Here is a 26562-nt window from a genome sequence, read left to right as displayed (position 1 = left end):
AAAAAGCATGTCCCTTCCTCCTAGGCTGGTGACTGGCTGCTGCTGGGGGGAGGTGCTCCCTTCCCTCCTCCAAACCTGCATACCTGGTTGGGGTCCCATTGCATTCAGAAGATGTCAGTTCTTTATTGTGATTTTCAGGTTATTCCCTGGGGGCTCCCCCCTGGCACCCCTTCCCTCCCCCCCCCCCCACTCCTAGACAGGGTTTCTCTGTGTAGCCCTAGATGTCCTGGGCTCTCATTGTAGACCATGCTGGCCTCGAACTCACAGAGATCCACCTGCCTCTGCCTCCCAAGTGCTGGGATTAAAAGGCGTGCACCACCACACCTGGCCCCCTGGGGACTTGTAAAGGGCTAAATGTTCCTCTGTCACAACACGAACCTTCGTAGGACTCAGGGCCCTACACACCCCACAGGACCACAGGGCCACGTGGGGCTGTAATGAAGCACCCTCATTGCCCAGCAGCTCTGGTTTGAGCCAGTTATACCCGGATTGCTTTTCCACTCTAAAGCTTTTCCGCTCATCTCTTCCTGGGCCCGAGGGACTTGAAAGAACTCTGCAATTAATTTGGTTTGGGTTTAATCACCTTCTTGCACTTTTCTCTTTCTAGCTTAAACTTTGGAACAAGTACCGAATCTCCAACATTCCGTCGCTAATATTCCTGGATGCCACCACAGGGAAGGTTGTATGCAGGAATGGGCTCCTGGTGATCCGAGATGACCCGGAAGGTAAGGCTGGGTGTACCTGACGCCCCCCCGCCCCCCACGGCCCCCCAACGCCCCACCTCCCTGCTCTATCCCCTCCTCCACCGCAGTGCTAATGAAGTGCTGTAAGTAGGTTTACAAGCCCAGAGAATAGTGTCTTGATAAAACTATTGTATTCTCCAGGTCACAGTTAAGATTTTTAAAGGCTCCGGAATGTCCCTCCAAGGGACATTCATTCTTGGGCCAAAGCAGATGGGATCTGGGAAGGAGTGTGCAGCTTTGAGGGCTGGAGAGGCCTGTTGAAAAGCAGCAGGGACCAGATACTGATCTCTAGCGCTGCTGCAGCGATGGCTGCCACCTTATCCATAGGGGTCTGCTGTGTGCCTGGGGGAGGGGAGACCCTCTCCCCCCCCCCCCCCCCCCCCGAGACAGAGTTTCTCTGTGTTAGCCTTGGCTGTCCTGGACTCACTTTGTAGACCAGGCTGCCCTCGAACTCACAGCGATTGGCTTGCTGCTGCCTCCCGAGTGCTGGGATTAAAGGGGTGCACCACCACGCCCGGCAAGACCCTCTTTTAAAACATCGAGTATCTGCCTGTGGTGGTGTGTACCTTTAATCCCAGCACCCAGGAGGCAGAGGTAGCAAGTTCCAGACTAGCTAGGGATACCCAATGAGACCCTGGCTCAGCAGAAACAAACAAACAAACAAACAAACGTATACACAGGAGAGGGCTGATGGCTCAGTGGGCAAAGGCCCTTGCTGCCAAGCCTGACAGCCTGAGTCCCATTCCTTGAATCAACATGATAGGAGAGACCAACTCTACAAGCTGTCCTGTGACCTCCATGTGCACAGTAGATAGACACATGCAAATAAAAAGTGAAATCTCTTATTCAATGTGTTCCTGCATGTGCAGCAGGCACCTTCACCTGCTCGGCAAGCTCACTGGCCCTCCACGGTGAGTTCTGACATCCATCATGGGTTGGCAGCATGGAACCGATTCCTTCCTGCCTAGTGCCTGAGGCACATATTTCATTTCTTTTCTTTTCTTTCTTTCTTTCTTTTTTTTTTTTTTTTTGGTTTTTTTGGAGACAGGGTTGCTCTGTGTAGTCCTGGCTGTCCTGGCCTCACTTTGTAGACCAGGCTGGCCTCGAACTCACAGAGATCCGCCTGCCTCTGCCTCCTGAGTGCTGGAATTAAAGGTGTGCGCCACCACGTCCGGCTCAATTGTATTTTTTTTTTTTTTTTTCTTTTTGGTTTTTCGAGACAAGGTTTCTCTGTGTAGCCTTGGCTGTCCTGGAGTAACTTTGTAGACCAGGCTGGCCTGGAATTTACAGTGATCCACCTGCCTCTGCCTCCTGAGTGCTGAGATTAAAGGTGTGCGCCGCCACCGCCCGGCTGACGCACCTATTTCTATGTACTGGCCTCCAGTGAGGTGGGACTTCAGATTTGGGGATATTTGCATATATGTTACCACCTGAAGGTTCTTAACCCCCAAATCTGAAACTTTTTGCTTTTATTGGTTGATTTGGTGGCGGGGGCGGGGAGCTGTGGTGTCAAGATTTTACTGTTTGCCCAGGCTACCTTGTAACTTGCTACATAGCCCAAGCTGCTTCAAATTTGTGTACTTATACTGTCTCAGCTTCTTGAGTGCTGAGGCCTGAAATCTGAATTGTCATTACTGTTAAAAAAAAAAAAAAAAAAATGAATTTGCCAGACCATGGTAATATATGCCTTTAATCCCAGCACTTGGGAGGCAGAGGCCAGCCTGGTCTACAGAGCTAGTTCTAGGACAGCCAGGGCCTTGTCTTGAAAAAATAAAAAGAGGGGATGGAGAGATGGCTCAGCAATTAAGTGCACTGACTACTCTTCCAAAGGACCCAGGTTCAAATCCCAGCATCTACTTGGCAGTTCACAACTGTCTGTAATTCCAGTTCCAGGGGATCTGACACCCTCACACAGACATACATGGAAGCAGAATACAAGTGTAAATATAATAATAATAGCAACATGATAAACAAAAAGAAAAATGTTTAGATTTCACATTTGAGAATTCAGAATGTTCCTCCGTGTCACCCAGCAAAGTCTCCATTCCTGTGGTGTTCTCTTGGCCACAGTGGGGGGTGCACGGCCTTGCCTGGTGCAGTTTAAGTCCTAGCTCCCCGTGGCTTGCTCTTGCTGACCTACTGGGTGGTGGGTGCTACTGGGAAGTCTGCCTGGACCACCTACTCAGGGTCTGGCCAATATCTGCACTTTCACCCTTGCACTGGAGGAGTACGAGTTACAAGATCTCCACTGCCTTGCCTACTGGCCCAGCTAGGAGATTTATCCATGGTCACCAAGTTTTACAGCAAATAAACACACACACATGTACACGGGCACACGGGCACACACATACACACACCCAGAGCTGCATGTGGTGGTGCGTACCTGAAGCCCCAACCTTCTGGAGGCTGAAGAGGTTCTGAGTTCAAAGCCAACCTGAGCTTCTCCCAAAAAATGGAAAGCAAAGCGAAGGTGGCAGTACACGTCTTTAATCCCAACACTTGGGAGGCAGAGACAGGTGGCACTCTGTAAATTGAGGCCAGCCTGGTCTACAGACACAGTGAGCTCCAGGCCAGTCAGAGATACATAGTGGGACCTTAGAGGGAGAAAACAAAACAAATAAACAGAGACAGAGGCAGAGAGACAGAGATGGATTGAGATTTCCTATGTAGAAAGATTGTCCTTTATAAAAACCAGGACACAGTGAACTCACACCCACCCACTCCCAAGACTGTTAACAGTCTAGTCAGCCTAGCCACCTGTCTCCATGGAGTTCTGCATCCTCTGGCTTCCGGCTGGGCTTGGCCACCCGCGTTTTTAACTGGACTCTCATCCCTGGCCCCTCAGGCAACTTTGAGGCAGTGGGCTATGGACCACCCTGTGAGAAAATAATGTGTTGAGCTGGGAACACGTTAGTTCCTCTTCCGGCTGGGGGACTAAGTGTCATTGGAATGCTGACCATCTGGGTTTTGTAGGTTTTCATGTTTATTATACTTCTAGCCTCACTTGTGCCCCAGGCCCCAGTCCTGGCCTGTTGCTGTAGCCTCTGTGGGGGTGTGGCCCAGCAACATCACACTTGAAAATCCCACAGTGGGTTCTAATGTGCATTCTGGCTTGGGAACCGTGGGGGTGGCAGGGTGCAACCAAATTGCTATCTGGTGGGGTAGGAGGACCCAGCATGGGTACTGTAGACCCAGCCGACAGTCCGTTACCTAGGGTCCCCCTTCTGGTCTGTTTGTCCATCTGTAACCTTTTTCTGCATCTGATATAGCCCTCTGGAGAGAGGCTTTCTCGTCCACCAGGCATGGGAACTCTCTGTAGACCAGGCTGGCCTCGAACTCACAGAGATCCACTTGCCTCTGCCTCCTGATTGATAGGCTTAAAGGGCAGCGTCACCACGCCCGGCTTAAGGTACATTTTCTAAAAACCTACTTTGTGTGTGTATTTTTGTGTGTTTGGTGTCCCATGCATGCCCCACGGTACATGTGGGGATCAGATTCCTTCAGAGTCTGTTCTCTTCCTCCTTTACAGGTCCCAGGGATTGAGCTCAGGCCATGAGGCCTGGCTGCAGACACCTTTACCCAGCTTCTTTTGTTTCTGCGTTGCCTGCAGATCCTGTGAGCTAGGCTGATAAATACTCTATGGTGTCAACGTGGTGCCTGCACACCTGAGGACTCCCAGGTCCCAGGCCATCATGAAGAGCCTTGCCACTCTTGCCATCTGTTGCCCATTTCAGGTCTGGAATTCCCTTGGGGACCTAAGCCCTTCCGGGAAGTTGTCGCCGGGCCCTTGCTTAGAAATAATGGACAGTCACTGGAGAGCAGCAGCCTGGAGGGGTCTCATGTTGGAGTCTATTTCTCTGCACACTGGGTGAGTGTTCGCTCTCTCCTTAGTTTAGACTGAAGGAGGCAGCAGGGTCACCACTGTGCCTGGAGTGCTTGGCTTATGGGGGGGGGGGGGGCTGGGGGATGGGGAGATGCCAACAGAAGTTCCCTGGCTTTGCCTTTCCCTGCTCATTGATGACAGTAAATGCTATCAGTGACAATGGCAGCAAGAAAAACGACCTCTCAGCTGGGCACAGTGGCACATGCTTGTAATCCCAGCACCCTGGGAGACAGAGGCAGGCAGATTGCTGTGAGTTTGAGGCCAGCCTGGTCTACAAAGTGAGTCCAGGACAGCCAAGGTTTCACAGAGAAACCTACCCCCTGTACTCCCCCCCCCAAAAAAAAAGAAAGAAAAAAAAAAAATGACCTCTTGCCAGCCATCCTGATGACATTTCTCAGGCTTCCGTAGGGCAGGTGTCTCACTGCTGGCCCATGCACATTGCCCAGGCTGGACTGGGTCTGTGCATACCGATGACCATGGAAGCTCACTTCTGTCTCTTGTATAAAGTGGGTTTTGCTGTCCCAGCCCTACCCAGGTCCTCTCGCCTGGCCCCCAGCGGCTCAAAGTAGAGAAGGTATGTCACGTGGCGGAGCCTCTTGTCTTTCAGTGTCCGCCCTGCCGAAGCCTTACCCGAGTGTTGGTGGAATCCTACCGGAAGATCAAGGAAGCAGGCCAGAAGTTTGAGATCATCTTCGTTAGTGCAGACAGGTACCATGTCCCCTTAAAGCATCAGCACCACACCGATTTGTCATTAGCGGCTCACCCACGTTTCTTTTTTTTTTTTTTTTTTTGGTTTTTCGAGACAGGGTTTCTCTGTGTAGCCTTGGCCATCCTGGGCTCACTTTGTAGACCAGGCTGGCCTCGAACTCACAGCGATCCGCCTGCCTCTGCCTCCCGAGTGCTGGGATTAAAGGCGTGCGCCACCACGCCCGGCTCTCACCCGCGTTTCTCTCGCTTCATATTTCTTCCCCAGTGTAGGCCATAGAGCAGGGTATGGAGAGTGAGGTAAACCTTGCTGCAAACACGGAGGCACAGCCCAGTTCAGTTTGGGGTCGGCTGAAGTCAGGATGCATCTTGGGGTCGGCTTTCAAGATTGTGAGGGTGGAGGACAGAAGCGGGCTAGAGACCAGCTGAGTGTGGATATGTATTACTTTTCTCCAGTTTCTCCAGTTTGATCCTGCACGTTGTCTAGGGCTTCTTTAGTGCGTTTCATGTGTAAGAGACCACACAAGCGAGGAGTGTAGTTTCTCTCCCCAGAGCCTCGTTACCCCAGCCTCAGTTGCTTCCTCTCCTCATTGGTCCATTCATCAATAAGCCGCCTCCCACTTAGAGCTCCACCCAGGCTCCAGCCTGAGACACCCGAGCTCCTACCTCCTGAAGCCCTGGTCACAGAAGGCCCTGAAGACACCATGTTGTAGCTTCGACATTGTATACTTCCTGTGCGACCTTTTGGCTCACAGTCCCACCCCACAGTTCCCTGTCTCAGTGCAAGGGACCCAAGACCATCTTGAAGACATTAAACACAATTTCTACGTGAATACGTTGCATCTGTTTTAGGTTTTCGCACTCAGTAAGCTCTGCCCCCCTTGGTCACCCATGTCACTGTTGTCATATAGTCAGGACACAGAACAGTCCCGTGGTCCAGGCGGTCCCTTTGTGCCCTTCCCCATAGCTCCACCCCGTTGTGCTTTCTATAGCTTAAGTGTGCTCGCCTTCCCTAGTGCTTCTCATATGCACACTCACAGGTGTAGGCTTGATTCCAAGTGTGTAGTTCTTTACACAGCACGGCTCTGCGTGCAAACTAGAAATGCGCAGGGAACACGAGTGTGATGTGTGTCCCGGCCTGCTGTGAAGTCAAATGTGGCAGCTCTCGAGAAACAGAAACACCTGTGACTCCAGCTCCAAGGGATTCAACGTCCCTTTCTGGCCTTTTTGACCCCCCTGAGCAAACACATACACACAAATCAAATCAAATCAATCTTTTTAAAAATCGGGCTGGAGAGCCGGGCGTAGTGGCGCACGCCTTTAATCCCAGCACTCGAGAGGCAGAGGCAGGCGGATCGCTGTGAGTTCGAGGCCAGCCCTGGTCTACAAAGTGAGTCCAGGATGGCCAAGGCTACACAGAGAGACCCTGTCTCGAAAAACCAAAAAAAAAAAAAAAAAAAAAAAAAATCGGGCTGGAGAGATGGCTAGGTGGTTAAGAGCACCGCCTGCTCTTCCAAAGGTCCTGAGTTCAATTCCCAGCAACCACATAGTGGCTCACAACCATCTACAATGAGATCTGCTGCCCTCTTCTGGCTTGCAGACAGAACACTGTAGGCATAATAATAAATAAATCTTTAAAAAAAGAAACAAACTTTAAACAAAAAAAATCAAATGTGTGTGTGCCGATGATGAAATGTTGGGCACAGGTAAAATTGGTAGAATGCAAGGAGGACATTGGTATGGTCTGGTATGGATGGAGTCATTTGCTTCTTGGTCAACAGCAGAGTGGGTTCCAGTCATCAATAGCCTGGTGCCTGGGGAGCTAGGCTAGGAACCCCAACCCTGCAGGAGCCAGTCCAACTTGGTTACGGCGGGAAGGACCAAATGGAGATGCACACAGGGGCAAAGAGAATATGTCTCCACCTCTCTCTATAGGTCGGAGGAGTCTTTCAAGCAGTACTTTAGTGAGATGCCATGGCTCGCTGTCCCCTACACTGATGAGGCCCGGCGGTCACGTCTCAACCGGCTGTATGGAATCCAAGGTAGGCATGCCAGACCCAGACGGCTCTGCACATCCCTGGCCTCCTCTTGGCAGAGAGAGAACAAGGATGAAACAAAGCCTGGCTGCGCGTGCCTGCAGTCCTAGCATCTGCAGATAGAGGCAGGTGGCTTGCCAGTTCCCCGCGCCGTCGCAGCTGTATGGGCAGGACCAACCAACCGAAAACCTAGGTTTTGCTTTTGAGACGGTTCACGTTCCTCACATTTTTAAAAAATGACTTGAGTCAAGCAGTGCTGGTGGCTCACGCCTTTAGTCCCAGCACTCTGGAGGCAGAGGCAGGTGGATCTCTTAAGTTCAAAGACAGTCTAGTCTACAGGGTTCTAGGACAGCCAGGACTACACAGAGAAATCCTATATTAAAAAACCAAATAACAAAACATTTTTTTTTTTTTTAACTTGGCAGCTGGGGACTGGAAAGATGGCTCGGTGTTTAAGAGCTTTGATGTTCCTACAGAGGGCCAAGTTCATTTCCCAGAATCCATGTCAGGAGGCTCACAGTCCAACTCCAGGGGATCTGACAGCCTCCTCTAGATTCCTTGGTCACACACATAAATATGTGTTTGAGCCGGCGCACACCTTTAATCCCAGCACTTGGGAGGCAGAGGCAGGCAGATCGCTGTGAGTTCGAGGCCAGCCTGGTCTACAAAGTGAGTCGAGGACAGCCAAGGCTACACGGAGAAACCCTGTCTTGAAAAACCAAAAATCAAAACCAACAACAACAAAACCATGTGTGTGCTTGCACACACACACACAACCACTCACACATATACTTTTAAAAATAAAATAACTTTTAAAAATTACTTGGGGCAGAGAAACCCTGTCTCGGAAAAAAAAAAAAATTTACCTGGGGTGATTAGTTTCTTTGTTTTGAGACAGGGTCTCACTATACAGCTTTGGCTGTCCTGGAACTCACTCTTGTAGACCAGTCTGGCCTTGAACTCACAGAGATCTATTTGCCCCTCCTCCTGAGTGCTAGGATTAAAGATGTGTGCCCCCACTGCATGGCTCCTGGAGTGAATCTTATGGCATATGTCATGACTTACACCCCATTGCAGCTGCTTGCACTGGGGACTTGGGGTCAGTTTGTCGTGTTTAAGTACTGGTGAAACAGCTATTTCGCCCCCGGCATGGCAGCTTCTGGCATAGATGGCCCGTGGAGCACATGCTTGCAAAGCACAGGACCAGAGCTCCCCTCCAGGGTCCGCCTCTTGGGGTGGTTTTGCCTCTGTTCCTCCTCTGCAAATCGGGCATGATGAACCTCTGACAGAAGATGGCTAAGAAGTGATATAAATGAAGTGCTTCTTCCGTGTGAGTGTGTGTGTGTGTGAGTACGTGTGTGTGACTGTGTGTGTGCGTGCATGAGTGTGAGTGCATGCATGTGTGTGAGGGCATCCATGTGTGCGTGTGTGAGTGTGTGTGCATGTGTATGTGTGTAAGCGTGCATGTGTATGTGTGTAAGCGTGCATGTGTGTGTGAGTGCATGCGTGTGTGTGTGTGTGTGTGTGTGTGTGTGTGTGTGTGAGTGTTATACTTTTACTACCTTTCAGTTGAGGACATTTCCTCAAAGTGTTGACCACTGGATTTGCATTATGATGTCACAGAGACGAGATGCCCCCTTTGTCAGAGGAGCACCTCCCTCCTGTCCAGCTCTCTCTTGGCAAAGTACTCAACAGGCAGTTCCAGAGTTAAACTCCAGGGTAGGTGCTTGCTTAGGCCCCGCCCCTGCACTACAAAACCAAACAGAAACAGACAGGGAGGGGGTGGGGGTAGGGAGGTTATGCTTTCACTTTCCCACCTGTGGGACGAAGTTTCCTCCATCTAGAAGTGGCTCCCTAGCTTGTGACTAGAGACCTTTCAAGCAGCTACAGGCAAGACACACTAGTAGGCTGGTTGAAACGCAGGGTTCTCCTAAGGTACAGACTTTGTCGTCCTTCAGTGCCAGCCTCTTCTAATGACGATGGGTTTTTCATCGTCACCTGTGCTTGCCAGCAGCTCATCATTGTCATTAGCTGGTAGCAGGAAGGGTTTTCCTAGGGTCTCAGCTTCAGAGCCACTCAGTTCACAGCCGGGTGGCTCAGGAAGCAAAGGCGAGTGGTGACTTTTGCCCTTTCCCCACTTTATTCTGTCCTGGCCACAGCCCCTGGGATGGTCCGTCCACAGTAAGTGAGCCTTCTCCCATAATTGGCCCTCTGGAGAGATGCCTCACGGATACACCTAGGCATGTTCTCCGTCTCCTAGGTGACTACAACCCAGTCAGGCGGACAGTGAAGAGCACCTCACATGCCTTGAGCAATGGGGGGCTATCTTGAGTTTCTGAGAATTCCTGTTCCTCATACACAGTAATGAGTACAGATAAATAAATCTTTGAAAATATAATAATAATAAGTGAAAAAAGAAGAAGTCTGCTCTACTGGGATTGATCCACAGGAAATTATCTCATAGCACCACACAGAAATTGAGCTTTCAAGCCGGTGACAATTTGCAATATTATTAAAGTTTTATTGTGTGTGTAGTGTGTGTTTTGCCTATAAGTGTGTCCGTGTGCCACTTATATACTTAGTGTCTTCAAAGGTCAGAAGAGGTGTTGGACTCCGTGCAACTGGAGTTACAGGTGGCTGTGAGTCACCATGTAGGTTTTGGGAATCAAGTCTGGGCCCTCTGCGATTACAGCCAGTGCTTTTGATTGCTGTGCCATCTTTCCTGTCCCTTGTGTTTTGTTTTGAGACAAGGTCTCACTCTACAGCCAGGCTGGACTGTTATTCATTATAGTCCAGGCTGGCCTAGAACCCCTCATGCCTCACCCTTCCCAGCGCTGAGGTTCTAGGCACCGGGCATCACATTCCATTCATTTATTACTTTGTTTTGAAACAGGGTCTCATTATGTAGTCTTGGCTGGCCTGGAACTTGCGATGTAAACCAGGCTGGGCTTAAACTTGCAGGGACATTCCATTTGTTTCTGCCTCCCAGGTGCTAGGGTTATAGGCATGTGCTACGGCGCCATGCCAGGTTGATGAAGTGACTTTCCAGAAAAGTCCTAGGAGGGGGGCGGGGAGCTGGATCTGACAGTCCCTGGCTCTCTCTTTTGTCTTGGCCAGTTTCAGTGAGAACATACAACACAGAAGAAACGCGTTCTCTCAGTGTCTTGGCATCTAGGCCCAGAGTGCCCTTATACCTGAGTTTCTTCCTCCAAAGTGGCCTTAGTTGAGGTGTCACAGGCATTGAGTCACCTTGTTACAGGGTAGCCATAGCTGCTGCAGGTCTTAAGGACAAGTTTGCCCTAAGCTAGGAGGACCGAAGTCTGGCAGCTGTCAGTGGCCTGGTCACTGGCTCCCTTTAGGTGCCCTGAACTGAGCCCCGGGGGTTGTGTGAAACTGTAGTCGTCGTCTGGGGGCCACCCTGGCTCACCGAGGATTTGGCATTTGGCTTCCTTCCATCTCCTTTGTCTCCCTGAAAGAGCTGGCTTCCCCGCAAGGCCTCCCTGTTCCCTACGCTTTGTGCAGGCTGGGGAATTGTGGCCCTATAAGCTGTTTTAAAATGCCTTTCTAAGGGAACCATTTAGACACACTTGGCAAAAGGCAAATCTCGTTAGCCATTGTCTAAGCAAGCCCCAGGCTGCGGGAGAGGATTGAAGAATGCCCTGTTCTTTTGCAGGGAGGCTTAGGGGCCCTTCTGTCTTGGGCGAGGGACCCAGGTGCTTTGTCCTTCCTCTCTCTCCTCCATCCCCAGCCCATGGGAGGGCAGGGGGTGGCTGTAGTACAGAGCCTTGCTGTCCCCAACATAGAGCTTTCTGTTTCTTTTTCCGTCTCCCTCAATCCATCTTGCATTGTTTCTTCTGCCCTTCCATTCCCTGTTTCCCTCCCCTCTCTTTCTGCCCCCCCTCCCCTTCTCCCCTCTCTGTCCACTTCCTTACTTCCTTCAGAAAATGGGTTTGAAGCATTCTGTAAATATAAAAAATGACATTTTCAGAGCTTGTGTCTTTTCAGTCAGTAAGAGGGCAAGTGGCTGACGCTGTTGAATTGCAGACAAACCTCTGCATTCAAAGCGCTGGTGCCCCTGTGTAGAGCTGCCTGTCTGCTGGTGGAGGGCAGCCCGGGCAGCCAGGGAATTTACCGAGTGGCCTTGGTGTTCTGTTTTATTTGTTGCACTTAATTGTGAGCTCATAAAAAGGAAGGAAAAAAAACATGATAGAGGAGAACATGAAGTTACACCAAGGACAGGCTTGTTCCGATATTTAGAATAGAATGCAGGTCCTATGGCCACACCTCAGCACACCCAACTCTCAAAGGAAAAAAGAAAAAAAAGCAGAGGGGGGAGGGAGGAAGGAAGGACAGTGGAAGCATTACAGACAAAGAAGAGGCCCTTCGCTGTCCGCCTTCCTTCTCCTGGGGAATTCACCACCATACATTTACTGTGTAGCCTCATAAGCCGCTCCCGTGTTTCCCTTCATGCATATGAATGCATGAATAATGTATCGTTTCCTTGGTGTGTCTTCTAGAGGCATACTTTAAATGGTGTCATAATGTAATTTTCCAACTTGAGTTTTTTTCATTCACGTTATGTTTTGGAATGTATCACACTAATCCTCATACCCAGTTGGTTTATTTTCAGGCCTGGGAAGGGCTCCGTTGCTTAACTGTGCTGCCGGATCTCTCAGCCCCTCTGTTGATGGACAGTTTGACTGTGTCAGCAGACGGATCTGCTCCACTCTTGATTGACAGCTGGTTTCTGGATTTATAACCCCATGGCCCCACATCTTGCTTAGTGCAGACTAAGCAGCTTTTGGATCTTCTGGCCAAGTCCGAGTTGGTCCAGGCCCGTCTATCTCTCTGACCTCCGTCAAGTTTTTCTGAGTCTTGTCCCCTAAAGCAGCTGCTCCCGTCCTCTCCTTAGTTTTCTATGCAGAGGAAAGCTGTGGGGGTAGATACAACAAGAGCGGCCTGAAGAGCCGGACTGGCTGTTGGTTTTGCCAAGGCGTCAGCTTGCATTTGTCACCCCCACCCCAGCCCTACTGCCCTTCAGTTCTGATTTTCTCATTTTATGTTAACCCACATGTTACATCGCTTAAAATTCAAACTTCTCCACACCTCAACTGTATTCCTATCTTACTCGACAACTGTTTCCACTTTTCTGAGTCCCTTTGGTCACTGGCCACAGACACAGAGCTGTGATGTGCGCGTGGCACTTTGCTGTCTGGGTTTTTCTCTGCACAGTGTGCTGCAGCCCTGTCCAACTGGCTGCCTTTTCCATAGCAACCATCTCTACAGTTCTACAGTACTGTGCCCTACAGTGTGCCCTGGCTTGCACTACCTGTCCCAGGATGTCCTCCTCTGGCCTCCCATTGGTCTTCGGGGACTAGGAGACCCTCAGGATGCTACCATCAAGATGCAGACAGAACTTGCTGCTACTCCTCCTGGCTCCTTTCTTCCTCAAGTGCCTGGACCATCTCAGCTTCTTTGTCCTACCCCTACACCCCAACCCCCAAACGGTTTCCTTAGCAAACAGAGAAACAAGAGGACTAAACTCAATGCATTGTTTTAAGGTTGCTCTCAACACCTCAGGTTGGTCTCCCTCTGAGGAAGGGGTTTGGTGCTAGCCCTGTTCCTCTTTGTGCTTTGGGGTGATAGAAGAGGGGACCCCGACACTCCTGGGTACTCCAGCTCCCTAGAGCTGAAGGTTTGGGCTGAGCCCCCTTTGGGAATCGGGGTGTATATAGTCTGAGCTCACAAGGTAAGCAGGCGCGAGAGCAGAGCTGGTGCTCACTCTTACTTGGCACATGTTACTGTTGCTGGGACTCTTAACCGTATCTACCTCCCTATCTCCCGTTCCTTAGCTGACATGAGGTTTCCGCCTCTCTACTACATGGCTCCCACTTTCTGTGCCTCTGCCTTGTCAGGAAGGTGGATTTATAATATTCACTAGCACTTACAGAACATGTACAGTATCCCCAGTACTAAGCTAAACCATTCTACATTTCCATCTTTTTATTCCTCCCCACGATTGAGAGAGGACCTGACATCCCCCATTTGGCAGCTTTGGAAATGAGGCTGAAAGGAATTAAGGGACTGCAGGATCTTCCTTAAAACTCCAGGAATCTGCACCTTTCCCTCTAACCGTCCCAGCTGGCTTTGCTGGGAAAACAAGTCTGGGCAGAGCAGCAGCAGCAGCAGCAGCAGCAGCAGCAGCAGCAGCAGCAGCAGCTGCGAGAGAGTAGCGATAAGCTTTCTCTTTTGTTCCTGCAAGAAGCCCCTCGCTGGTGTGGAAGGCATTTTTGCATGACTGCATTGATGAGAAATTTGCTGTTCCCTTGAGGTTTCTTGGGGCTTCACCCTGTTTTCTCTGACTTTGGAAAGCCTGCTTCAGGGACTGCATGCAGAGGAGAAGAGTGGGGTGTAACACCCTCATTTGGCCTCCCCTGCCACTGCTCTGGGGGAAGGAAGAAGAGAGAGGGAAATAGCTTGAGAAACTGGTTCCCAGGCCGTCCCTGGTCCCAGCCAGGTGCTGGGAGAGTGCTTGGCAAAGGAGGTGTCCTGGAGATAGAGCCACATCCTTCCAGCAGGCAGGCCAGTGTTCCTATCGCATTGGGACCGGCTAGGTGGTCTTGTGGTAGTCCCCATAGCCAGTCAGGATGACTAAGTAACATGGCAACTATGTTGTGTCCAGCAGAGGCAAGATCCCCTTCTCTCTGCCACCCTCTGATTCAGCAGCAGAGTGTACCCTTCCAGGGTTCTAAGGTCAAACCCAAGGTCACCTGAAGGGACCGATGGACAGATAATATGGGAGCATAGGTGCTGTCCGGGGCATCTTCAGTTCCTGGTCTGATTGGGTGTACTTCATGCACTGTACTCACACTTCTGATACTGCCCTTTCCCCGGGAACCTCGGGTCCTGTCCTGGTCCCCACAGGACTCAGGAGAGCAACAAACAAGTCCCCTCACAGTGATTCGATGGAGAGACAGAGAAATTAGGTTCCCTGGCTGTCAGGCTTGTCTTCCCTCCCCAGGCTCTGTGCCTGTCTGTCCTTCTTTTTTTTTTTTTTTTTTTTTTTTTTTTTTTTTTTTTTGGTTTTTCGAGACAGGGTCTCTCTGTGTAGCCTTGGCCATCCTGGACTCACTTTGTAGACCAGGGCTGGCCTCGAACTCACAGCGATCCGCCTGCCTCTGCCTCCCGAGTGCTGGGATTAAAGGCGTGCGCCACCACGCCCGGCTCCTGTCTGTCCTTCTTAGACCAACTCTGCATCCTAGGCCAGGCTAAAAACAGGCCGGCTACTGTGTCTAATCATAGCCCTGAGCAGGTCAGCTTTACCCAGTGCTCAGAATTGCCCCGGTTCAGAAACACCAGTTCAGATCTAAGTCCCTGCCAGTGCTTTTTTAGAGATGGGGACGTGGCAATGTGGATCACTCATGTGTCCCAGGCTGCCCCCGAGTGGCCTCTAGCCTCAGGCTCCCTTTGGGCTGCTGACTTAAGTCTTGAGCTTGGAGACACACCCAACATGGGTTTAGGCCTCTGAGGAGAGGCAGCCATTAGGATACCTTCCCAGATCTCCTATCTAAGACTGAGCACATCTTAAAAGTCCACAGGAGTCGGGGCCACAGGAGCTGGGTTCTCCTCACCTGCTCCCTGATACAGCCACCCCGCTACTTCTAATAGGTGTGAACAAAATGGATTCATTTATTCCTTTTGAAGATAGGCCCACCACTGCGTGCCCACCAGGCGAGCTGCCACAGTAGGTGACAGTTCACCAGGGCCATACTTCTGGTACCTTGCTGTACCCCCCACGGAGATATAAAATGTCAGTGGAGCAAATTACTGACCAAATACTTCAGAACCTATAAATATTAAATTTCTCAGGCTTTCATATAAAATTCAGACTCTAGTCTACCGCCCCCCCCCATGGGGGGAGGTACCTGGAAAGTTCTGCTGGGGAGGGGACCAGCCACCAGTGGAGAGACAAGTGTCCCCAAACGGCAGGGCAGAGGCTGACTCTGTGTGAGTGGCAGCTCTGGCCAGAATAGAAACACTGGAGAGGGGCTGGAGAGATGGCTCAGTGGTTAAGAGCGCCGCCTGCTCTACCAAAGGTCCTGAGTTCAATTCCCAGCAACTACATGGTGGCTCACAACCATCTGTAATGTGATCTGGTGCCCTCTTCTGCAAGTACATGCAAGCAGAGTACTGTATACATAATAATAAATAAATAAATCTTTAAAAAAAAAAAAAAAAGAAAGAAAGAAACACTGGAGAGTGTGGTACAAACAACAAGGAGGGGCAGGCCCAGATGGGGCTGTAAACCAGGCTGGGATGTCCCCTGTGCCCCCGTTTGGGGCATTACCATTAGAGTGAGTGACTCCACAGGCAAGCAGCCTGTTGTACTTTACTCAGGCCAGGCTTCCATGTGCTGCTCTCTGGGGACTGCCCTTCTTAGAGAGCATATTGGATCCTCCTCAGGCAATGGGGTTGGGGCTGGAGAGTGCCAAAGGCCTGCTCTGGCCCAGCTGTCCCCTGCTTCCCAAACCAGGCTCCTCCCTTTCCTGCACAGCACTGCTCACTGGGGCTGCGCTCCCTTGGAGCTCTTGAGGTGGTGGCCTTGGTGACTGTCTGAGGCCTCCATTCACATCTGTTGTCTTGCTCTGTGTCTGTGTGTGTGTGTGTGTGTGTGTGTGTGTGTGTGTGTGTGTGTATGTGTGTGTGTGTGTCCACGCACTGTGTGGGAGGGTCTGTGAATGGTTTTGTGCTGCCACCTCTGCCTGCTTTAGACTCTCTGCCAATTGGGAAGGCCTACCACTCACTGGTTGGTTGTACCTCTGTGCCAAGCCCCTGTGTGCATGTGTGAATGTGCGTGAGCACGCACACTTGTGTGTGTGTGTGTATGTGCACACACACATGCACATGTATACACACACACACACACTGAGAACTCCAAAACACAGACTCCCTCAGCGTTCCATGGAGTGGCTCCACACAGACCCAGCGTGGTTCTGGAACCGGTCCACAACTACACTTAGTCTCAGCCTAGGGCAGACCGATCCTGGCCTGGATTCTTGCTGTGAGTGTGCGACCCGGCTCTGGAAGACGGGCTCCACCACCCTGTGTCAGGACAGGGACCAGCTAAGTGTCTGTCTGTCTGTCTGTCTGTCTGTCTTGCAGGCATCCCCACGCTCATCGTGCTGGACCCACAGGGGGAGGTGATCACACGGCAGGGCCGGGTGGAGGTGCTCAACGATGAGGACTGCAGAGAGTTCCCATGGCACCCGAAGCCCGTGCTGCAGCTCTCGGACTCCAACGCTGTGCAGCTCAATGAGGGCCCCTGCCTCGTCCTCTTTGTAGGTACGGAGCTGGGGGTGGCCAAGTGGGAGACAGGTCAGCACGGACCTCTCACAGAAGGCAGACAGCATCCCTGCAGCCTCTGTCATTAACCGCGCTGAGCTGGGGGGGTCTTTGTCTCCCCAGCAGCCTTGTTTTTGACCCCCATGATTTATTCATGGCTATCCCCCTGCAGGCGGTGGTCTGGAGCAGCTACTACTCTGCTTTCCCTCTGTGCTGCTCCTGCTGCCAGCTGGGCAAACAGGTCAGGCAGGAGGATGCCCCCGGCCCCCCATGAACAGAACCTTTGTTGGGAAGGGAGAGATGGGCTGCTCGCATAGCAGCTGCAGGGGGTGGGGCCCCCTCGGGCTACGGCTCATCCAGGGCAGCTTCTGCCACTCTGCTATGCTTTAATGAACAATTCCACTAGCGCTGGTGGGACCCCTGTTCCTCTACCCTCGGAAGCTATGCCTCTTGACTGAGTAGAAAGACAAAAAAAGTGTCCCTGCACTCTGGTTGGGTGACTCGGGATGCTTTCACAACCCATGGCCAAGAACCTTAGGACTTTGTTGGTCACATCCAGCTGAATTGCTCTATGAAGTTGGAGTGGCCCCCCGCCCACTTCACTGAGGGCCTGGGCCCCCAGCTTGGGAGCTGATGTGCAGACTGGTCCAGTCTTGGGTAGGAAGGCCCTGCTATAGAGACCTGCCTGCTGCAGGTCCCCACAGCAACATCCTGGGCTGTTTGGAAAGAGCTGGGAGCTCGGGGACAATTGGGAGCCTTTTGGCTCTCTCCAGAACTGTGGAAACAAAGTCCCAGAGAGGCAAAACAAGTTGGGTAGCATCACAAAATGATTAAAGTTGGGCATGTCCCAAGTGTGTGTGTGTGTGTCAGTGTACCCTGAGCCTCTTGAGCAGTACGGGCATTTCTGGGTAGACCCCTGTCCCCTCCCTGCTTTCCCACTTGAGGATGCTGCGCTGGCTCTTGACCATAGGCCTCAGGAGCCTGAGCCTAGTGTGTGGCTCTTCCTCGTGCTCGCCTGTGGACCATCACTGGCAGGTCTGGCTACCAGTTGTGGGGGTGGCTCTGTAGCAACTGTGGTGTCCCATCACCACCAGAGCTGCCAAGGGGACCATGGCCCTCGACCTCCTTGCAGCATCCCTCTGACTGGGGAAGAAAAGCTACCAGGGGTTCAGGTGTTGGCATGGAAACAGCACAACATCCTGTATAGGTTTGTGAGGAACTCCGTGACAAGGCCTGTGTGCTGGCAGGTAGTACTGGAGCCGCTCCCTGGGCCTGTCTGTCTCGTGAGCCCAGTGCGGCTCAGGCCAGCACTCAGGTCCATCCTGGGTCACTAACTATTTGACAACTTGGAGTTTCTTGTCCTTTTTTCTCCCCCATCACAGATTCTGAGGACGATGGAGAGTCCGAGGCAGCCAAACAGCTGATCCAGCCGATAGCTGAGAAAATCATCGCCAAGTACAAAGCCAAAGAAGAGGAGGCACCGCTGCTGTTCTTTGTGGCTGGGGAGGTGAGTGTGTGTGTGGGGGGGGGACAGTCCTGGTCCATGGCAAGGGCTGGCAGCGGGGGTGGGGGGCCAGGACATGAGGAATCTTGGCTTCTGGAGGTCTGAATGGCCCTGTGGGTCTCAGCTGATTGTACGAGGAAAGGTGTTGTGTCCTTAGTCATCAAAAAGTGCAGAGCGGCCTTGCTGTGCTTTGTGTGGAGCGGCTGTCAGCCCCCAGTTCCTAGCCCCACCCCTTCCTTCTCACTCAGCAGCCTCAGGACATTAGGAAACCCTCCCAGGGCTGTTTCCCCATGCACTGCTGGAAGAGCAGTGTCACAGACATCAGCCAGCCACCCTTGCTTGCTCCCATCCATGGTGCTGGGTCAGAACCAGCCCCCAGGGCTTTGCAAAGTATCATTTTAGCTAGTCCCACAGTACCAGCTTGCAGCATGGGCTTGGCCATCACAGGGAGCCTGGCTTAGGACACCACTGAGGCCTGCAGTCACTCGCACAGCTGAAGGCACCTGGGGAGGTTGGCAGTCGCTGCTATTCTCCAAGGCCTAATTTGGCCTATACCAGACTGAGCAGGGGACTTCCCCAGGGTTAGATGGCAGGTCCTTAGAGCAGAGAGCGCCTGTGTTAAGTGCCTGACCACCCTGAAGCTTAGGAGCCTGCATCCATCAGGCACCGCATTCTGCAAGATGGCCGCGATGAGCAGCGCAGGCGCTCTCCTGGCTCCTTCTGCACATGCTCATCGCCTCTCTACCCCACCCCAGCACCCCTCTGCGGCTCACATCACAGACTCTGTGAGGCCACCCCATCCCCCAGCTCCTCCTGCAAGGTCAGAACCTCCAGTTGGCCAGAGCCTTCAGACTGTCTGTTTGGATCCCAGGAGAAGTGCAGGAAGACAAACAGGAGAGGCCACACACCCTAAGCCACCCACCCGTTCATCATCTCCTCCATAGCTGCCCCTGGCTGCCCTGCTGGGCCCCTTGCAGGCAGCTCCAGTCGCCCTGCCCAGCCCTGGGGTGGAAGGGAACAAAGAGGGTTCACAGGCTCCTGCCTGGGGGCTCACAGCCGCTCCACACAAAGCGCAACAAGGCCGCTCTGCATGTATTAAGCTCTCACCCCTAGAGAATGGCTCCTAAGAAAAGATGGGTGCAGAAGAGAAAGGGCCAGGCTGGGGGCAGGGCGGGGACTCAGGGGCACAGCTCAAAGCTTTTCCCCAGTTTTCTGTACCCTGGGCGCCTTGCCAGGGATGTCGCCTGCTCGTGGTATTTGTGCCTCACCTCTCTGACTGGGAACACACTATCCTGTTTCATAGAGGAGGAGAGCGAGTCACTAGCAGGGGGAAGGATGGGCTCTCCCTAGGCAGGTTTCCTCTCACAGCACCCTGGGTGTTAGGGATGGGACTTGGGCTCCATTGATGTCCCTTGCCAAGGCCACACAGAAGGGAGGTAGCAGAGAAGGAACTGGGAAGTTGCTGTGACGCCAGAGCCCGCCAGGCCTCTTCCTCTTCTGACAGATGGACAGGTATGGGGGGCGGGGGTGTTGTCCATGGAGCAGAACCCAGGCTGGCCCCCCTGTGTCATCCATTGCTCCACCCAGGCTCTAGTCTTGGCAGCTGACTTGACCCAACCCTCTGTCCTTATGCTCAGAAGCAAGATAACCTGGAACAGGGCAGGGTGGGCAGCAGGGGCAGGGAGATGGAACAGGGGCATTGGTTAACTGAGCCCAACACTGTGGCCCAGGGCTGGGACACTCCTTTCGTTCTTGTTGTTTTCTGTCCCTTGGGACAAGCAGTGGTTAATCTGACGCCTTTGTGGACATCACAATCTATCTTTCTCTGCTTTGCTCGTGGGGGGGGGGTGGGGAACGACAGGGGGAGGCACTGGAGCTCTTGGCTTGGTCCAGGCCTCCTAGAGGGGTAAGAGGGACAGTGTTTGTCCAGGTGCTTCCCTCTGTTTGTCATAAAGGGTTTTTATTAACCCTTGAGGAGGGCTGAATCTGGTGATCCACCCTTCCGGGAGGTGCCTGCTATCTTATGAGGAAGGAAAATGTCACTCCCAACCCTCCTTGGCGTCTGGGCATGTAATGGATTTTGTCTGAGGAACCAGTAAGCTCAAGTTTCATGCCTCCTGCTCACCCTGCCCCCAATTTAAGATCAGGAAGACCCTAAGACCATTTTCTGCAGAATGAGTCAAAACCTTTCATTACAACTAGAATATTTTGCCGGGAATGGTGGTGCATGCCTTTAGTCCCAGCACTCAGGAGGCAGAGGCAGGCGATCGCTGTGAGTTCGAGGCCAGCCTGGTCTACAAAGTGAGTCCAGGACAGCCAAAGCTACACAGAGAAACCCTGTCTCAACAAAACAAAACAAAATTAAAACTAGAATATTTCATGTTGTATGGTGGGAAGTGCCATTTCCCGTTAGCCTCTGAACGAGGTCTGTAGCATGACAGGTAACTTCAAATAGTTGCTTCTCCATAAAAGCCTTTCCTTGTCTTTGGCTGTGTGTTTGCATGTTTGGATGGGGCGTGTCTGAGCCGACGGGACTCATCTGGACAGAATGCATGGCAAAGCACTGATTTCCTTCTCAGAGATGCTGTGAAGTAGCTTCCAGCCTGGCCAGGTACCCCTGCCCTCCTCAGACACAGGGCACCTGAGGTAGCTGTTGTTGGAAAAGCATTGCAGAGTTGAAATCCTGCTGGGCCTCAGACGCCCCACCCTGGGGCTGCGAACAATTGAGAGCTGGTTGCAAAACCAAGGCATTAGGGACATCATAATCTCACAAAGCAGAGAGCATGTTAAAATCGCTTCACACTTAGAAAGAAAGGTAGCTTGCCTCTTGGGTGGCAGGCTGCAGGGGAATTGTACATCCTTGTCCCCAAGGCAGGGTAGGGTCCTTCTCCTTATGACAGGAGCTCATCGCTGCAGCATGCTGGTGCTGTCCTTTTTCCATGCTCTCAGGAGACTCTCTTGTTAAAACTTAGTGGTTTTCTTGCCCCTCTGGTGACTTCCAGGATGACATGACTGATTCCTTGCGAGATTACACCAACCTGCCTGAGGCCGCACCCCTGCTCACCATTCTGGACATGTCAGCCCGGGCCAAGTACGTGATGGATGTAGAAGAGATCACCCCAGCCATTGTGGAGACTTTTGTGAATGACTTCCTAGCAGAAAAGCTCAAACCAGAGCCCATCTAGTGGGCCCTGGCCTCCTGAGACGGTATTTAAGACACAGTCTTCTCCTCCCCTCCCTCCCCTCAGCCCTTGGACTTTGCCAGCTTGTCCTGAATCACAAACCCAAGTGGCCAATCTCTGCGGTGCCTTGTTTCTGCATTAACAACTCAGCTAGAGCCCAAGGGTGTGTGTCCTCACAGCCAGCGGCAGGCAGCAGAACCCACCGTGTTTGGAGACGGCTTGGGATCTGTGAGGATGGCTGACCAGCCGGGACTGCCGCACTCTCCTGGTCACTAGCTCTTGGTGAAGGACCTGCCTCGGTCTTCTGCAGAGTGAGCAAGCAAGGACAGTGGACTGGGGCTCTGACTCTGGGGTCAGTACACACCCCCCAAGCCACAGGGAACTTTCCTGTGACACTCTGTGGGAGTTACAGAGGAAGGGCCATAGCCTCAGGGGACGCCGGCTGAGGGCTGCTGGTGAACATACTTTGTAAGGACATACATACTCTTTCTTGGTCTGAGGGAAAAACAGCACGTCAGTGGGTTCTTGGGCAGGGGACCTCCAGATCTGCAAGGGAACTTGTGGGTTTTTGTTTTGGGGGAAATGAATAGCCGAGCTAACCGTTCATAGAATGCTTACTGTGTGGATAGTTTCCTGATCCCCCTATCTTTCTTCCTTGCTCTTGACCACCCCCTAGATTTCTGCCCATACAAAAATCTCTCGATATCTTGGGGTTTTGGGTAATGAACCCCCCCCCCCTTTCCCAAAGCTCAACCCTGAGTTCCCGAAGCAGGGCTGCCCAGCTGCCATGGGCCTCCAAGTGGGCCGGCTCTGCGCCTCAGGCCCCTGGTCCTCCATGGAGGCACCCACAGTCAATTCTTAGTCCATTTTCTTTGCAAACTAGATCCAAAAAGCAATGAGAATTTTCTTTTTCCTGGGGACTGGCAGAAGGGGCTGCACGCTAGAGACATGAGGATGGAAGGCATGCCTTGATCTCCTCTGCTCAGCCCAGGTAGCTAAACCGACCACACAAAGGACAGCTCCAGCGATGTTCTTAGGATCTGGGCTTTGGCCTAGGGATTCCCAGGGCTTTAGTCTGTCACAGGGCTTTAGTCTGTCACAGTCCGGTGTCAGGGGCTTCAAAGCATCTAGGCCTCGCCCTCAGCTCCTCTCAACACTTTACCAGCCAAAACCATTTATTTTGGAAAGCCTAGTCATCTTCCCACAACAAGCTGTTGACACTGTTGTTCCTTGCTGAATTGGATTGTTGACTTGTAGTTCAGACGTACAACGTTAGTTGGTAATTAGTCTGTTGGATGTTGCCAGCCTGAGATGCAGTCACCTAGAAAGAAATAAAGCCGGCCTCTCTGGACCTCATCCTTCGCTCCGTTCTTCCTGTACTTAATGATGAGGCTTTTTCACTCGAGGGCTCTATTTGGGATGGGGAGGGGAGATTGTTCTAGAACCTTCAAGAATCTAATGAACTGGGACTGGGGGTAAAGTTTGGTGATAGGATGTTTGTCAGTCATACACAAGGCCCTGAGTTACACACGCGCAAACACACACACACTAAAACAAGCATGGCCAACTGTTTATCTTGGTTCTGAGAAAGCAGGAAGCTCATTGGAGGCTCAGTCCTCGGACTGAAGACTTTGTCGTGGACTTCGCTGTGTCTTTTACCGGGAAGCTGGGCACTGACACCTCCATGGGAAGACACAGGAAGAGTAGGGCAAGAGATGGGACACCCAAGCCTAGCTGTTTCCTAGGGTGAGGGGCTTCTCTGTCTGTCTCTGGGAGGGGCCGCAGACCAAGGTGAATTCCCTCCCTTGGAAGATGGATAGGTTTCTGTCTGTGCCCTGGGTGTGGTTGCTTTGAAGGAAAGGATGGTGTCCCTCCCCACAGCTAATTATCTTTGTGGGCAAAAGAGGAAAGGCCAGTCTGGCGGGAGGGAGCGGGGGAGGGTGCTGTTAGTGCCTACAAGAGAACCAGGCCTCCATCGCGTCTGGGTGGCCTGTACTGAGCTGATGCTTCAGAGCCATTAATGGCTCCTGTCGGTTGGACCAATACCAGAAGTCCCCTTTTGGAGTGGCTGCATAGGTTAGTCAGGGCCTCTGGGGACAGCTTAGTTCTGTACAGCTGCTACAGTGGGAGAAAATGCCATGGAAGGATCTTTCGTACGCACCAGTGAACAATCCCTAAAGGTTACTGCAGCACACCAAGTGGGTGGCAGGCTAGCTCCCACCAAGCAGCTCCAAGGCACCTTCAGACTCTCCTTGCTAATTGGAAACAGGCTACAACACCAGCTGTGACACATCCGCAGGCTTCCGGCAGCAGCACGGGAAACGCCATGCCCGGCAGGTCGACGTGGGAAGGGAGCTATAAAAATGCCACTGTAGAATTCCCAGGTTTGTGTTCCAAATGACCTCCAGACCCCATTCCCATGACAGAGATACATCGTTTAAAATTTTTTTGAGACCAAGTCTTACTCTGCAGTCTAGGCTAGCCTAGACAACACTGGTGTAGCCTCAGCTACTGTGTAGGCTGGCTTCAAATTCGTGACAATATTCCTGCTGCTGGCTTTCATGTGTCGGGACTAGAGGTACAGTACCCAGCAAGATAAGACCTGGGTTTCACCTGCCTTCACACATAAAAGATCAAAGGATAGCCTGGAACCCTAGCACTAGGGAGGGAGGAAGGAAGGTCATAAGTTCAAAGCCAGCCTAAGCTTCATGGCAACACTGTCTCAAAACACAAAAATAATAACTCCATAACAGGAAAAGGGCATGTGTTAGGCTAGTGATGGAAAAGGGCAGACGGAATTAGCGTCCTGTCTAAGAGTCAGATGATCTCTGCTCTGCCCTGCCTGCCACGTGTTCTTGAAACCAGTGGCCATCACTTAGTCCAGCATGCGGAGCCAGCACCGCTTTTTTGGCAAGCTTCAAGTAGTAATTTTCAGCCAGACTTTGTTTTTTCCTGTTGCCTAATTAAAGACACTAAAAAGCTGTTCCCCCTCCTGCTGCCATGCTTAGGGCGGCAAACTGAATCCAGCAAGGAGATGGGGGAATATGGCTTGGGAACAGATCTGTGGGACTTACAGTGGTATTTTTAAAGGGAGCGGGAAGAAAACATGGTCATGCAAGGACATGCATGTGTCAAAATGCTGCACACAGAGTTGACACGCAGGGAGTGGCCTGAGCTGGCATCTGATCCCGCATGCAGAGGTGGTCACACTCTGTACACAGAGACATTTCCTCTGCCAGCCTGGGCAGACTTGTGCCCGCCTCGTGGCACCAGAACACCAATGAGGCACAAATGTCAGGTGGCAATGCCAGGGGCTGCAGAGGTTCAAAAGTGCCCCTCTCCCCTCCCACTGTCTTGTGGGGCCAGGGACTGACCCGAGAGCCCTGAGCCCACCAGGATCTCTTGTCCCAGAATGGTTACAGTAAAGGGATTACGTAATCTACATTTCTTATTGACAATGCCTCCAAGCAGGCTGCCAAGGGAACTTTCTAGGGGACCACTGTTCACATTGACTTCATTATTAATGGCAGTGGCCTGTGGGTATATGTGGTAGACTTTCCAGGAACAAAAAGCTGTATATGGAATTATATAGTGGTTCTGCCTTGTGGCTGGAAACTCTGTTGCCATAAAGTGTTCTCCATATACTGGTGAAAAGATGAAGGTAAGCGTCTTGGTCTCGATCCTGTTGCCGTGACAAAACCTCACAGGAGGGTTTATTTTCGCTCACAGTTCCAGAGTACAGTCCATAGGAGCCAGAAGTCACTCATACAACACAGGATCCCACGCTGCCACCCACAGTGGGTAGGTCTTCCCACTGAATTAAGTGATGGAGATAATTCCTCAGGCCAATCTTATCTATGCGGTCCTTCGCCGAGATTCCTTTCCCAGGTGACGCTAGACAGTGTAGAGTTGACAATTAAAACTAACAACCTCTGTGTAGGTTCCCCCCACCCCCACCCCAGTGTTTGGAATGCTTCCCAAGCCAGGAAATGTATTAACTGATGTGAGTAGAGCTCGTTCTGAAAACCAGTGGAGATTTCCTTTAAAAGCTCCAACTCTGAAAAGCCACCACAGGCCGACGTGCTGCCCGAAGTGGGCTTCAGCGGCCTCAGGGCTGGACTCTGGGTGCTCGGACCTGAAATAACATACAGATGAGAGCTGACATGCAGTCTTCCCCAGCTGCTCTGGGCCAGTGTGTACCTCTCTCCTCAGCCCTAGTGAGCAACAAAGTTGGAGTGACCCCCCTGCTGCAGCTCTCACCACTTTCACCTCCCACTCACCAAGCAACAACACTGGTGATGGGGCACCCCAACTCCGAGGCTTCCTGAGTAAAACTCACAGCTGAGAATCTCCGTACAGAAAGGAGAAGGCCCAGGTCCAATCCTCAGAACACTGGGCCACTGAGCAGCAACTGTGCCCACTAGACTCCCGTGAAGACGGCTTGCAGCTGTGACCTCAGGTACTCAGATGCGACACCACTCCATTCAGACGTAGTTCATCTGTTAATTTGGCCCCTAGATGATCTTGTTTGTGTATTCGCTCACACTTCCTGAAAACAAAACAAGGTGAGTGCGAGGGGCAGGAGCTCCACTGAGCGGCTGGGGAGGCAGCTGGGTGGAGGTAGGAGGCTCAGGGCCTACAGCATGACCTGTGGTCAGAGACTCCTTGCAGACACTGCTACTGGGACTTCACGTGGCCCTGGATGCACTTCGGTGTGAGTGGCAGAGACATGAGGAGTTGCTGTGAGCGGTGAGAGATCTCCAGGAGTGTTTGGCCGCGCCTGTCCAAGTGACAGGATTCTCACCATTAGCTGCTAAAATGAGGGAAAAGATGAAGAACAGCTTTCCTCCCCCGCCCTGCAGCACTGGCCAAGGTTGTGTGTGTCAGCTCCCTGTGGCAGGAGCACATTAGGACATGGGTGTTCTCCCAGAGGCTGGGCATGCAAAGTGCCAATTCTGCCACTTCTTGTTAATGCTTCCATTCTCTTGAGTTTCAGGTTCTGATTTCTGCTGAGCTGAATCACACTCCAAGCTTGCAATGCTCTGGCGGAGGGAGCCAGGACTCCGCTTGAACAACTTAAACTCAGGGCAAGTCCCAACTCTAGCTTAAGGAACCGTTTCTGAGGTGAGGCCCGCCACCTCGTGGCCAAGGCGGCTGCTACAGCTGG

The 26562-nt window shown here is 52.1% G+C and overlaps 1 protein-coding gene across 1 annotated transcript in view; it reads left to right on the top strand.

Moving 5' to 3' along the window:
* Positions 1-22115, top strand: part of Nxn (nucleoredoxin) — a 142828-nt gene extending 120713 nt beyond the window's left edge. Inside the window, exons 2-8 of the mRNA XM_051157989.1 lie at positions 608-725; positions 4478-4611; positions 5234-5334; positions 7267-7373; positions 16530-16709; positions 18092-18216; positions 21216-22115. Of these exons, the coding sequence (XP_051013946.1) occupies positions 608-725; positions 4478-4611; positions 5234-5334; positions 7267-7373; positions 16530-16709; positions 18092-18216; positions 21216-21398 (948 nt within the window). The 3' untranslated portion in view covers positions 21399-22115. The remainder of the gene's footprint in view (positions 1-607; positions 726-4477; positions 4612-5233; positions 5335-7266; positions 7374-16529; positions 16710-18091; positions 18217-21215) is intronic.
* The last annotated feature ends 4447 nt before the right edge of the window (positions 22116-26562 follow it).

Source organism: Acomys russatus, chromosome 16 (assembly GCF_903995435.1).
Source record: "Acomys russatus chromosome 16, mAcoRus1.1, whole genome shotgun sequence".
Lineage (NCBI taxonomy): Eukaryota > Metazoa > Chordata > Mammalia > Rodentia > Muridae > Acomys > Acomys russatus.
The sequence above is the reverse complement of the archived record's forward strand: the minus strand, read 5'-3'. Positions and strand labels throughout refer to the sequence as shown.